Below are 14639 nucleotides of genomic sequence, written 5' to 3'. Positions count from 1 at the left end.
ACCTAATTGGGTCATGAAACGTCTGCAAGAAAACAACCAAGCTCAGAGAGTATCAAGGACCCCCACAGTAGTCCTCCTCCTCCTCTTCCTCCTCCTTGCAAATCCCTCTCCCTCTAGCACTGATGGTGTTACTTAGTTGGCTATTGAAACGTCTGCAAGAAAACAACCAAGCTCAGAGAGTATCAAGGACCCCTACAGTAGTTCTCCTCTTCCTCCTCTTCCTCCTCCTCTTCCTCCTCCTCCTCCTCCTCTTCTCTCTTCTCCTCCTCCTCTTCCTCCTCCTCTTCCTCCTCTTCTCTCTTCTCCTCTTCTCTCTTCTCCTCCTCCTCCTCTTCCTCCTCCTCTTCCTCCTCTTCTCTCTTCCCCTCCTCCTCCTCTTCCTCCTCTTCCTCCTCCTCTTCCTCCTCTTCTCTCTTCCCCTCCTCCTCCTCTTCCTCCTCTTCCTCCTCCTCTTCCTCCTCTTCTCTCTTCCCCTCCTCCTCCTCTTCCTCCTCCTCCTCCTCTTCCTCCTCTTCTCTCTTCTCCTCCTCCTCCTCTTCCTCCTCTTCCTCCTCCTCTTCCTCCTCTTCTCTCTCCTCCTCCTCCTCCTCTTCCTCCTCTTCCTCCTCCTCTTCCTCCTCTTCTCTCTCCTCCTCCTCCTCCTCCTCCTCCTCCTCCTCCTCCTCTTCCTCCTCTTTCTCTCTCCTCCTCCTCCTCCTCCTCCTCTTCCTCCTCCTCTTCCTCCTCTTCTCTCTCCTCCTCCTCCTCCTTGCAAACCCCTCTCCCTTCTAGCACTGATGGTGTTGCTTAGTTGGCTAATAAAACATCTGGAAGAAAACCACCAAGCCCAGAGAGCAGGAAATTTCCAGGAAATCTGTCCTTCGTCCTTAGGCTGGCTGGATCTCTCTTGAAGGATCTCCTACCCCTTGCTTGCCTCTTCTCCTGCTCTCCTCTTCTGTCTAAGCCCCCCCTCCCGCTCCCCCAAACAGGCATCCATCGAGAAGGACCCAGAGTCGAGGGAGGGGCGGCTCCCACCCCCCACCTGCCTCCCATCTGGGCCAGGTGGGGGAGTACAGACCAGAGCCCAACAACCTGCGGAACTTCCTGCCACGCCAAGCCACCTCCGGCGCAAAGTCAGAACACATGGCATCCACTTTTGCAGGGACCTCCACCACAAAGTCAGCCTGAGTTCGACACCCGGAACCCCCCCCTCCCAGACTCCTGGTGGGGTGGGGGGTGTTGAAGGGCCGGGAAGCCCAATTGGGGGCTCTGATCTGGGCACCCCAACTTTCCCTTTTTCCCCCCCTCCTCCCCCGCGCGCACGTGGAGGGGAGACTCTGTCAAAAGCCGGAGCTAAGCCGAGCGCTGTCAGAACGGCAGAGGATGGCGGGAGGGTCCCTAAGAGAGAAGAAGAAGAAGAGCATCGGAAGGGACCTTTAGAGGTCTTCTAGTCCAACCCTCTACTCAACCAGGAGACACCCCCCACCCACTCCCCTTATATACTCTTCCGGACCTGGTCTTATATATAAAAATTTTAAAAACCTTCCAAGGTTGGGGAGCATTCCCCACGATTTCTAGAGGCAAGTCGTTCCACCGGGCCAATTGTCCAGCGGAGCAGCTGGAAGGGAAGGGAAGGGAAGGGAAGGGAAGGGAAGGGAAGGGAAGGGGAGTCTTGCAACGTTGCCTTCCCCAGCCTCGTTTAGCGACCTGCTGTTTTGACAGCTCTTGTTTCCTGTACGGGGCACTTTTCTCTCTCTCTCTCTCCTTCCCCCAAACTTCCCCGCTCTTCCTCTTCTTGCAAGCCCGACTCCGAGAAGCGAAAGCGAGCGGAGGATCGGGCACCAACGCCGCCCCCCACCCCCACCCCAGCGCCTCACCTACCCCAAGGTGCTGATGAAGCCGTTGACCGAGCCCTCGGCGTAAAGCGAGACCACATCGCCGATGTAGAGAAAGCTGGACATTTTATCAGACATGCTGGCTCATTTTTTTTTCTCTTCTTCCTCTTCTTCCTCTTCTCCTCCTCCTCCTCTTCCCCCCCACCCACCCACCCAAGGGGGCTCCAGGTAAGGCAGGACAGGTGAGAGATGCGCCAGCTGGGCTTTTTGCCGGCTGTCAAAAAAACCCGTCCGCTTTGCAAATCCTATTCCGGACTCCCTTTTAATCCGAAGTCACTCCGGTTCCACCTTCTGTCCTTTCCCCTTGGCCGACCCTTTTTTGCGATCCTCTCCGCGGCTTTGGCTCAGTGGCCGGAGGGTTGGGGATGGGAATGAGGGGGGGGCTTGTCTCTGTCCAGCCCCGTCGGGGTCCGGGGTCTCCTTCCTTCCTTCCCTCCCTCGGATGGTGCCACGGTTTCCTCCGCAGACAAACTGAAAGTCTTCTACAAGCGACTTTCCCCATTGAAGCTGCTGGAGGGAGGGGCTTTCCTGCCCTCCCCCACCCCCACCCCCCTCTCTCTCTAGGCCCGCCCCGACCAATCGCAGGCGTCGGAAGGGAAGTGGGGGCGGCCCCACGAGAGATCGAGGAAGAAGGCAGGATGCGGGCGGGGAGGGGGGGGCGGAGGGGAGGGGAGGGGAGGTCTCCTCCTGCTGGGTGGGGAGGGAAGGGGGGACGATGAGAGTCTTATTTTTCTGGACTTGCGTTCCAGGTTTCTGCACACACACACACACACACACACACACACACACACAGTTCTTTGCATTGGCCAACCCATAATTCTCGATACCTCAACATATTGATTCATTGGCCAACCCATAATTCTCAATACCTTAATAGATTGATTCGTTGGTCAACCCATAATTCGTGATACCTTAATATAATTCTTGATACCTTAATATATTGATTCCATTGGCCAACCCATAATTCTTGATACCTTAATATAATTCTTGATACCTTAATATATTGATTCCATTGGCCAACCCATAATTCTCGATACCTTAATAGATTGATTCTGTTGACCAACCCATAATTCTTGATACCTTAATATATTGATTCCATTGGCCAACCCATAATTCTCGATACCTTAATATATTGATTCATTGGCCAACTGATAATTCTCGATACCTTAATAGATTGATTCATTGGCCAACTGATAATTCTCGATACCTTAATATATTGATTCATTGGCCATAATTCTCGATACCTTAATATATTGATTCATTGGCCAACCCATAATTCTTGATACCTTAATATATTGATTCCATTGGCCAACTGATAATTCTTGATACCTTAATATATTGATTCCATTGACCAACCCGTAATTCTTGATACCTTAATATATTGATTCCATTGGCCAACTGATAATTCTTGATACCTCAATATATTGATTCATTGGCCAACCCATAATTCACGATACCTCAATATATTGATTCATTGGCCAACCCATAATTCTCGATACCTTAATAGATTAATTCATTGGCCAACCCATAATTCTCGGTACCTTAATATATTGATTCATTGGCCAGCCCATAATTCTCAATACCTCAATATATTGATTCATTGGCCAACCCATAATTCTCGGTACCTTAATATATTGATTTGCAAATATTGTGAATAAAATATTTGGAAAGAGTGCAGAGAAGAGCAACAAAGAGGATTAGGGGGCTTGAGAATAAAACATATGAAGAATAGTTGCAGGAATTGGGTATGTCTAGTCTAGAAAAGAAGGACTAGGGGGGATATGATAGCAGGGTTTCAAATATTTGAGGGGCTGCCCCAAAGAAGAGGGGGAGTCAACCTATTCTCCAAAGCACCTGAAGACAGAACTAGAAGCAACGGATAGAAATTAATCAAGGAGAGAAGCAACCTGGAATTAAGGAGGAATTTCCCGGCAGTGAGAACAATTAACCAGTGGAACAGCTTGCCACCAGAAGTTGTGGGTGCTCCAACACTGGAAATTTTGAAGAAGAGACTGGACAGCCATTTGTCTGGAATGGCATAGGCCAGGGCTTCCTGCCTGAACAGGGGGTTGGACTAGAAGACCTCCAAGGTTCCTTCCAACTCTGTTGTTCTATCAAGGCAGTGCTTCAAGGGTTGGCAGAGGGAGGAAAGTATGGATTTATTATCTAGAGCACTCAAAGCATGAGAAGAACCAATCTAAGGTAGCTTTACAGAAGAAGACCCACACTATAAATAAAGAGGAATTTCCTGACTGTAAAAATATTAAACTGTGGAATAGCCTGCCTCCTGGTGTCCTTGATGCTCCATCAAAGACTTCAAACTAAGTTAGACAGCCATTTGTCAGCGATGGTATGAGGATTCCTAGCCTCAAGATGAGTTTGGGTTGGATAGACTAGAAGATCTCCAAGATCCCTTCCAACTCTATTACTCTAAGGTTGTGGGACCCAATAATATAAAGTTCCAGCTTCTGTATATCCATCATTGCATCCAGTTTTGGTCACCACAATAGAAGAAAAGATGGTGAGACTCTAGAAAGAGTGCAGAGAAGAGCAACAAAGATGATTAGGGGACTGGAGACATATGAAGAACGGTTGCAGGAACGGGGCATGTCTAGTCTACGGAAGAGAAGGACCAGGAGTGACAGGATAGCAGTCTTCCAATATTTGAAGGGCTGCTACAGAGAGGAAGGGGTCAACCTATTCTCCAAAGCACCTGAAGGCCAGACAAGGAATAATGGATCGACACTGATCAAGGAGAGAAGCAACCTAGAACTAAGGAGAAATTTCCTGACAGTGAAGACAATTAACCAGCGGGACAGCTTGCCACCAGAAGTTGTGGAGGTTTTTAAGAGAAACAGGCTCAGGCTCAACCCATCCGAGATCGAGTGGCTGTGGTTTCCGACGTCCCGATATAGTCAGCTGGTGCCATTGCTGACTATTGGGGGCGAATCATTGGCCCCCACAGAGAGGGCTCGCAACTTGGGTGTCCTCCTGGATTCACGGCTGTCTTTAGAAGAGCACTTGACGGCCGTGACCGGGAGGATTTTTCATCAGGTTCGCCTGATTCGCCAGTTACGTCCCTTTCTAGATCGGGACTCCTTACGCACGGTCACTCATGCCCTCGTCACCTCCTGTCTGGACTATTGTAACGCTCTCTACATGGGGCTCCCCTTGAGGAGCACCCGGAGGCTCCAACTGGCGCAGAGTGCGGCCGCACGGGTGGTGACGGGAGCGACGTGGCGCTCCCATGTAACACCTCTCCTGCGCGAGCTGCACTGGCTCCCGGTGGTCTTCCGAGTGCACTTCAAGGTTTTGGTTATCACCTTTAGAGCGCTCCATGGCTTAGGACCTGGTTATCTACGGGGCCGCCTGCTACCACCAATAGCCTCCCACCGACCAGTACGCTCCCATAGAGAGGGGCTCCTCCGGGTGCCGTCGGCCAAACAATGTTGACTGGCAGCCCCCAGGGGGAGAGCCTTCTCTGTGGGGGCACCTACGATCTGGAATGAGCTTCCCCCGGAGATACAGAGGATCCCTGATCTGCGTACCTTCCATCGCGCACTCAAGACGTTCTTATTTCATCAAGCTGCCCTGACCTAAATCTTTTCCCCTTTTTAAATGGAAATTTTAAATTTGGTTTTAAATTATTGGGGTTTTAAATTTGTTCAGCCAAATTATTTAATTCGTTTTATTTTATTTTAAATTTTGTATTTATATGTTTTATTCTATGGCTGTTCACCGCCCTGAGTCCTTCGGGAGTAGGGCGGTATACAAATTCAATAAAAAGAAAGAGAGAAAAAAAAAGAAAAGACTGCACAGCCATTTGTCAGGAATGATACAGAGTCTCCTGCCTGAGCAAAGGGCTGGACTAGAAATAATAATTTAAGCATGAGATTTAATCCACACCACCACCTACATAAAAAATGCAGCATGCAAATTGGGGAGCTGGTATATTTTTAAAAATGTATGGCTAATTGGACTAAATGAAAGTTAACTACAGAGTTGGCAAAGAAGTTGTTTTCTAAGGCACGAATCAGCCCAAAGGCAAACAGGGGAAGCTTGGAAAATCTCTGTTGTGAATGCTGAGTTGTGAGACATTTTCTATTCTTGGCGGGTTCTGGAGGAGACACTATGGCTTTAAAAAGGGGGCGGGGCTTGGTACAGTTTTTTTTTTTTTTTTTTGCAAAAAAGTTTTTTTTCCCCCAAACATACAAATTACATCTTTTCAGAACAGAGCTTTTGTTCCATTTTTTGTCATCTTTAACACAATTTTATCTACTCTATTTTGCCATAACACTTATTTCTTAACCTTAAATCACATATTCAACTAATACCATCTTTAAAAAAATTAACACATATTTACTTAATCAAAACAATTACCCTTCTATTAACCCACCTTAAATCTTAATTCAATTAATAGCTCATAAGACATTTCAGTACAGTTCAAACGTATTTATATTTCATGATACTCATTAAGTCCTTATTCCATTATTACTTTATCAGATTGAAATCTTATCTTTAATCTTAAAAATATAACAATTTAACATTTAAACGTAGTTCTTAATTCAAATAATGCTATTTAATGCAATTTCCCAATTATCCCAAATTCTATCTATTAAATCGTACCATTTATATAACACTAATTAAGTAATTTTTGTTTATAAATCATAACCATATATTGTTTCAATTGGCTTGGTACAGTTTTGGCTGCCATTTTAGCCTTTTTTTATTATTATTCTGTCCCCGCCTCCTGGTCTGTTTATTTCCTAAAAATAAAGATACGTCTAAGTTGGCCTATAACACCAACCTATTTACCCAGGTGACAAGGACAACTGTCATACCTCACCTGTGCATAAGTAATTCAACCTCAGACCAGACCTTCCCTGCTGAATGTGGTTTTTCTTGGCAAAAATGAAAAAAGAAAAAAATAACTTTTTCAAAAACCCAGAAGGACTTTCTCTCTGGAAAGCAAGTTGGCGTTTTTTTTTTTTTTTTTAATGTTAAAGATTAACAGGAAAGGCAATGAAGCAGAGCAACCTCAACAAGCGAGCAAACGTTGCACCGGTAAAAAGTTCTTTGTATGGCTAGCTTACGACACTAATTGAGGCCAAAGTTTTTGTTGTTAAGTGAGACATTGGTCCAGTGAGTTTGGCCCCACATTACAACTTTTTTCTTCCCTCCCTCCCTCCCTCCCTCTCTCTTTCATCTCCAACTATCCATCCATCCATTTATTATTTATTATCTATCTATCTATTCATCCAGCCATCATCCAGCCATCATCCAGCTATCTATCTATCTATCTATCTATCTATCTATCTATCCAGCCAGCCATCATCCAGCTATCTATCTATCTATGTATCTATCTATCTATCTATCTATCTATCTATCCAGCCAGCCATCATCCAGCTATCTATCTATCTATCTATCTATCTATCTATCTATCTATCTATCCAGCCATCAGCTATCTATCTATCTATCTATCTATCTATCCAGCCAGCCATCATCCAGCTATCTATCTATCTATCTATCTATCTATCTATCTATCTATCCAGCCAGCCATCATCCAGCTATCTATCTATCTATCTATCTATCTATCTATCTATCTATCTATCCAGCCAGCCATCATCCAGCTATCTATCTATCTATCTATCTATCTATCTATCTATCTATCTATCCAGCCATCAGCTATCTATCTATCTATCTATCTATCTATCTATCTATCTATCTATCCAGCCAGCCATCATCCAGCTATCTATCTATCTATCTATCTATCTATCTATCTATCTATCCAGCCAGCCATCATCCAGCCAGCCAGCCATCCATCCATCCATCTATCTATCTTTCTATCTATCGAACATTATCTCTATCTATCATCTATCTATCATCTATCTATTTATCTATCTCTATCATCTCTATCTATCTATCTATCTATCTATCTATCTATCTATCTATCACCTATCTATGCATCGTCTATCATGTATCCATTTAACATTATCTATCATCTATCTATCTATGCATCGTCTATCATCTATCTGTTTATCTATCTATCTATCTATCTATCTATCTATCTATCTATCATCTATCATCTATCTATTTATCTATCTCTATCTATCTATCTATCATCTATCTATGCATTGTCTATCATCTATCCATTTAACTATCTATCATCTATCCATTTAACTATCTATCATCTATCTATCTATCATCTATCTATTTATTTATCTAACTCTATCTATCATCTATCTATCTATCATCTATCTATTTATTTATCTAACTCTATCTATCATCTATCTATCTATCATCTATCTATGCATTGTCTATCATCTATCCATTTAACTATATCTATCATCTATCTGTCTGTCTATCTATCTATCTATCTATCTATCTATCTATCTATCTATGCATTGTCTATCATCTATCCATTTAACATTATATCTATCTATCATCTATCTATCATCTATATATATATATCATGCTTTGCCACTGCCTTCTTCCTAGGGCTGAGAAAGAGTGACTGGCACAACAACAAACCACTTGTGAACTCTTGCCAAAAAAAACTGCAGCGACTTGTTCAGGCCGTTGCCGGGAGTCAACCACCCTGACACAAAGAAACACAAACACTATAGGAACTAAGCACAAATATATACTCTAGCAACTTAGTTAAACGACTTAATTTTTTACTACTCTGCATATAAAATAAAACACCTCACTGCTTGTTTCTCCCTCCTTCCACCCACTGGCTTTTAAAATGCCTGGGTGTTTCTTCTCTCGATGTTTTTATGGCCAGTTTTCCAACTCCTTAAACCACCTGGAACTCCTGCGTTATGCCAACTTCTGAAGTTGTTTTTTTTTTTTCCCCTGTTGACCTTCCTTCTCTGGCTTCAGCTGCCTTGGGAGACCTTCTTGGCAGCAGTTCCTCTGACTTTTGGCTCTCCTGTAGGAAGTTAGCACCCACCCCTGTCCTAGGAAAATGAGAGATTTTAGGAAATATTAAAAGGGCAGAATATTTCCCCTAAAAGGGAGGCAGAAACTCAGCTCCCCCGCCCCCGATCTTTGTCCATGGGCCGTTAAGGCCAGTCTATTCTACATAACAAAGATCTACCTCCTTCAAGCAGAGCCATAGGAGGAATTGCCCAAAGCCCTTTCATTACATCATCACCCAGCACGAGTCAACCAAGCCTGAGACACAGACAACCTACAAAGTTACCCCTGCATGACCCCATGGGAGTCTGACAACCAATCAGAATACAAGCTCAAATTCAATGCCCAACAGAGGGCATAAAACCCAGGCATCCTCAGCATCTCTGCCCTTTCTTTGCCCAAGGAGCCTGGATAGCTCTGCAGACTAAGCACTGTAATTTAACACCAGCTGTCTGCAATTAAAGTAAGTTCAAATCTTGCCAGGCTCAAGGTTAACTCAGCCTTCCATCCTTTCTAAGGTAGGTAAATTGAGGACCCAGTTTGTGGGGGCAATAAGCTAACTTTGTATAAAATATACAAAAGTATGAAGGCTATTGCTTAACGTACTGTAAGCCATCCTGCGTCTCCGGAGAAGGGCGGCATATACATCAAATTAAAAAAAAAAAAAGATCTCCAAGGCATGTGATCGCCCGGGATCTCAAGCCAGGTGATCCTGTTCATCAATAAACCTTCTTTCCAAGCAGCTTCCATGAATCCAGTGTCTCTTTTCCCCCACTTGGAACTGAACCCAGAAGGATATTTCTTCCCAACCTTCCCAGATGTGGTCTCTTCTGCTCCACGCCTTGTCTGGTGGCCTCCAGCAACATGTTCTCCTGAACTTAAGACAACACCCTTCTTCTCCTCCTCCTTCTGTCTACCTCTGCTCTCTCTACCTCTGCTGACTAGGTGGCTGACGGCCTGACTAGATGGCTCAAGTGGCTAAGACGCTGAGCTTTGTCGATCAGAAAAGGTCGGCAGTTCGGCGGTTCGAATCCCTAGTACCGATCTCCTGTGTGAGCAGGGGGTTGGACTAGATGACCTCAAAGTCCCTTCCATCTCTGTTACTGTTGCTGCTTTTGTCTACCTCATGCAGCTTTTCAGCCCTACCTGCCAGGTGGGTTTTACTACTGGTTCATGGGAACCGGTCCGAACCGGGGGCAACCCACCACTGCCTCTTACCCATCAAGCAACAGAACTCACCACATGGCACCTGGGGAGATTGCATCACCCAGCAAGGCTCAACCAAGCCTGGGACTCAAAAGACAACCTACAAAATTACCCCTGCATAGCCCCATGGGAGTCTGATAACCAATCCAGTGGTGGGTTTCAAAATTTTTTACTACCGGTTCTGTGGGTGTGGCTTGGTGGGCGTGGCATGGCTTGGTGGGCGTGGCAGGGGAAGGATACTGTAAAATCTCCATCCCCACCCAACTCCAGGGGAAGGATACTGCAAAATCCCCATTTCCTCCCGATCAGCTGGGACTCGGGAGGCAGAGAATAGATGGGGGCGGGGCCAGTCAGAATTTTTACTACTGGTTCTCCGAATTACTCAAAATTTCCGCTACCGGTTCTCCGGAACTGGTCAGAACCTGCTGAAACCCACCTCTGAACCAATCAGAATAGAAGCTCAAATTCAAAAGCCCAACAGAGGGCATAAAACCCAGGCCCTCTCAGCATCTCTGCCCTTTTTTTTGCCCAGGATCTCAAAACCACGTGGTCCTGTCCATCATTAAAAAACAATCTTTCCAATCAGCCACCATGTTTCCGGTGTCTTTCTCCCTACTTGGAACGGATCCCAGATGGACATTTCTTCCAACACAAGCAACTCAGGTTGTTTTTAAAACAGGGAAGACGAAGAGCGTATTGTTTGAAATGTAAATTTTTCTCCAAACCACGGCTACGCACGCACGTCTGAAATAGCGTGGGAGAAAGCAGCTTTTCCCATTGATCGCAGAAGGGCAGATAGAAGCCAAAACTCTCTCGATTAAGGTCAAAACCCTCTTGGTTTGATGTATTAGCTAAATATAAAATGTGTTGCAACCGCTGGCCACGTTAGCAGGAAACTGGACCTGTTCCCAACAGTCGACAACAAAAAACACGCTTCAGAAGGGTTTGGGAGGAGAAGAATCTTGTAACATTGACGGAGAAAAAAAATAAGAAAATAACCGTGAGGGTTAGAAAAAGGGGTCTCCACAGCTCTTCACCAGCAAAAAGTCCCTTTGGGTTCAACTCAACATCCCAGACATATCTATATAGTTTTCTTAGCAACAATATAGGGTATTTTTTTTAAAAAAATTCACAATCTAGTCCCGTGATGGAGAACCAGTGGCACGCGGAGCCATATCGGTGGGCATGTGAGATCAGCTCCGGCGCCGGCCACCTTATTTTCAGGCCTTCTGGGCCCACCGGATGTAGGGAAACCAGCCTCCGGAGGACCTCTGGAGGTGGGGAAAGCCATTTTCACCCTCCCCATCATCATGTCTTAACAACCTCATAAACCCTTGCGGGGTGGAGTCCGGGCAACTGAATGGAGCTAGCAGAGTGTTTATTGACCGGATGCCCTTCCTGTCGCCAATGCGGAGTTTTATTCAGCAGATGTTGTGACCTGGGCTTTCTGAGTCATTAAAACACAGGAGTAGTCCCAAAAACCTCTTTTATTGTAACAGCTGTGAATTATGTTCATTCACAGCTGAGTCCCAAGTAGCTACAAAAAGTCCTTTGGGAGAAGTCCTTCGGGATAATCACCCACCTTTATCTCCCTTGACACACTGCCAAAGACCTACTTGGCAAAGCCACACAGAGTCCAGAATCAAACTAAGATGCCGATTAGAACAGAATTAACAATGTTGCTTTTCTGCAAAGGGCCCATGAGCCTTTGCTCCTCTTTTAAGCCTTATGGGAGGGGGCAATCATCTCCAGGCCTTACTCCTGAGCTGTCCCTTTTGTTTTAACTGTTTGTGCCTTCTGACAGCTCTGCACATGCGTGCACTAGGAAGAGGCTCCTCTCTTCTCTGTGACTTCCTCAAGTAGAATAGAATAGAATAGAATAGAATAGAATAGAATAGAATAGAATAGAATAGAATAGAATAGAATAGAATAGAATAGAATAGAATAGAATAGAATAGAATAACAGAGTTAGAAGGGACCTTGGAGGTCAAATGTCCATCCAACATCTTCTTAAAAACTTCCAGTGTTGGAGCATTTACAATGTCTGGAGGCAAGAAGTTGTTCCACTTAATTGTTCTCACTTTTAGGAAATTTCTCCTTCATTCTAAATTGCTTCTCTCCTTGATTAGTTTCCACCCATTGCTTCTTGCTTCTTGTGCTACCCTGAGATGCTTTGGAGAATAGCTTGACCCCCTCTTCTTTGTGGCAGCACCTGAGATATCGGAAGACTGCTATCATGTCTCCCCTAGTTCTTCTCTTCATCAAACTAGACATACCCAATTCCTGCAACCGTTCTTCATACGATTTAGCTTCCAGTCCCCTAATCCTCTTTTTTACATCGTGGCGACCAAAACTGGATGCCGTATTCCAAGTGTGGCCTTACCAAAGCATGATAAAGTGGTATTAACACTTCACGTAATCTTGATTCTATCCCTCTGTACTGGAAGATGATTATCATGTCCCCCTAATCCTTCTGTTTGATAGACTAGGCACCCCTAGCTCTCTCAACCATTCATTATACAGTTTAGCCTCCAGACCTTTACTCATTTTTGTTGCTCTTCTCTGCACGTACGGTAACCTCAAATTGCAAAACTTCTTGAGAGGGTCATAGATGGGAAAGCAAGGCATGAAATCTCGCCATGCGACTTCCCCATTCGTTGACAAATAGGTGAGCTGTGCTTCTTCCTCCACTGGGCTGAAATGAGGATGTAGCTTAGCAGCTGCTGACCACAACTGGAACCCCCAGAATTTTCCTATTCAGAATAACAGAGCTGGAATGAATAGAGTAGAGTGGACTGGGTTGGACTGGAGTGGACTGGACTGGAATAGGAATAGGAATAGGAATAGGAATAGGAATAGGAATAGGAATAGGAATAGGAATAGAATAGAATAGAATAGAATAGAATAGAATAGAATAGAATAGAATAGAATAGAATAGAATAGGAGTTGGAAGGGACCTCGGAGGTCTTCTAGTCCAACCCCCTGCTTACACCACTTCAGACAAATGGTTATCCAAGATCTTCTTAAAAACCTCCAGTGTTGGAGCATTCACAACTTCTGGAGGCAAGTTATTCCATTGATTCATTGTTCTTACTGTCAGGAAATTTCTCCTTAGTTCCAGGTTGCTTCTCTCCTTGATGAGTTTCCACCCATTGCTTCTTCTCCTGCCCTCAGGGGCTTTGGAGAACAGCTTGACTCCCTCTTCTTTGGGGCAGTCCCTGAGATATTGGAAGACTGCTATCATGTCTCCCCAGAGTCCTTCTTTTCATCAGACTCGACATACCCAGTTCCTGCAACAGTTCTTTGGAAGTTTTAGTCTTCAGTCCCCTAATTGCGCTTCTTTACACCCTTAAGGGACCCTGGAGGTCTTCTACTCCAACCCCCTCTCAAACAGGAGACCCTATACCATTCCAGTCAAAATGTTTGTCCAATCTCTTCTTAAAAAGAGAGCAATCAACCCATGGAACAGAAGTTGCCTTCAGAAGTTGGGGGAGTTTCATCCCTGGAAGCTTTCAAGAAGAGACCAGACTGCCATTTGTCAAAAATAGTGTAGGGTTTGCTTGTTGGGGGGATGGGGGGGTTGGACTAGATGATCTACAAGATCCCTTCTAACCCTGTTAATCTGTAATGAAAGCAATGAAAACTTCCAGCGTTGAAGCATTCACAACTTCTGGTGGCAAGTCGTTCCACTGATTAATTGTTTTCACTGCCAGGAAATTTCTCCTTAGTTCAAGCTTGCTTCTCTCCTTAGAGCAAGTAACCTTGTTCAACCTGGACCCGGCATAAAGTGACACGCCCTGTTTGTGTGACCTCACAAAAGTCTTGGTTGCGAAACATCCCGGTATAAAAGAGTTTTTATCCTGCAGGTGGCACAAAACTTTTCACTGAATTGTTTAGCAAACTTTCCAAAGCTAAATACCATCTGCAAGGAGGTGTTAAGCCCTCGTTTTGTCTCCCAGCTAAACGTTTGTCGAGGCAACGCAACAACACAAAGAAAAAAAAAAGCCAAAAAAACACTTCTCCACCCCTTGTCTGGCTGGCTTTCGAGAGAGGTAATTCTACATTCCAGATGCAATCTCGGTTCTTTTCTTTGCATATCCTCTCATTCATTTTTTTTCTCTCTCTCTTTCTCTCTCTCGCTGAAAGATACAAATTAAAAAAAAATAAAAAAAAAATAAAATTGGAACACTCATATGCAGAAGAAACCGAATTCTTTGCAGTGGAAAAGAAAAAAGAAAAAGGAAAACGACAAAGGCAAATGCTCAGAATACACAACGACGTTATGGAAGTTGGTGGAAGGAAGGTTGCTCAGTTCGAAAGCCTCACGAGTGAGAAGGAAGGTCCTCGACTACTTGGATATAAAAATATCCGCGGAGTTATTTTATAATGCTGGAAAATGCCTTTGGGGCAGCTATAAAAATGCAATCAACAGGAACTTCTATCAAATGCACAGAAAGGCTTTTGCAAAATCACTTCCTGCCTTCTGGATCAAGCCGGGAGTTTTTGGCCCTGCATAATCTCCAGAGTCCAGTTAGGACAAACGGAGGAAATTCTATTTCTTTTCAAATCTGTCAATCAACAGTCTTGGTACCAAGGAAAACTCTCAAATACAGACATTTTCTCTGGGGTGTGAAATCC

General features: G+C 44.7%; 1 protein-coding gene across 8 annotated transcripts in view; it reads right to left on the bottom strand.

Annotated features, from left to right (window-relative positions):
* The window catches only part of ITPR2 (inositol 1,4,5-trisphosphate receptor type 2), a 184234-nt gene extending 177495 nt beyond the window's left edge, over window positions 1–6739 (bottom strand). For 7 of the 8 annotated variants that reach the window (XM_060694909.2, XM_060694913.2, XM_060694910.2 and 4 more), the window contains exon 1: window positions 1861–2418. In XM_060694909.2, coding sequence (XP_060550892.2) covers window positions 1861–1952 — 92 coding nt within the window. In that variant the 5' untranslated portion in view covers window positions 1953–2418. Of the gene's footprint in view, window positions 1–1860; window positions 2419–6720 lie in introns of those variants that run through there. The other variant, XM_060694915.2, reaches the window with a different exon arrangement.
* Window positions 6740–14639: the final 7900 nt, after the last annotated feature.

Source organism: Pantherophis guttatus, chromosome 7 (genome assembly GCF_059756535.1).
Source record: "Pantherophis guttatus breed Tessera chromosome 7, ASM5975653v1, whole genome shotgun sequence".
NCBI classification, from domain to species: Eukaryota; Metazoa; Chordata; class Lepidosauria; order Squamata; family Colubridae; genus Pantherophis; species Pantherophis guttatus.
Note: the sequence above shows the minus strand (reverse complement) of the source record. Positions and strands in the feature narration are given on the sequence as shown.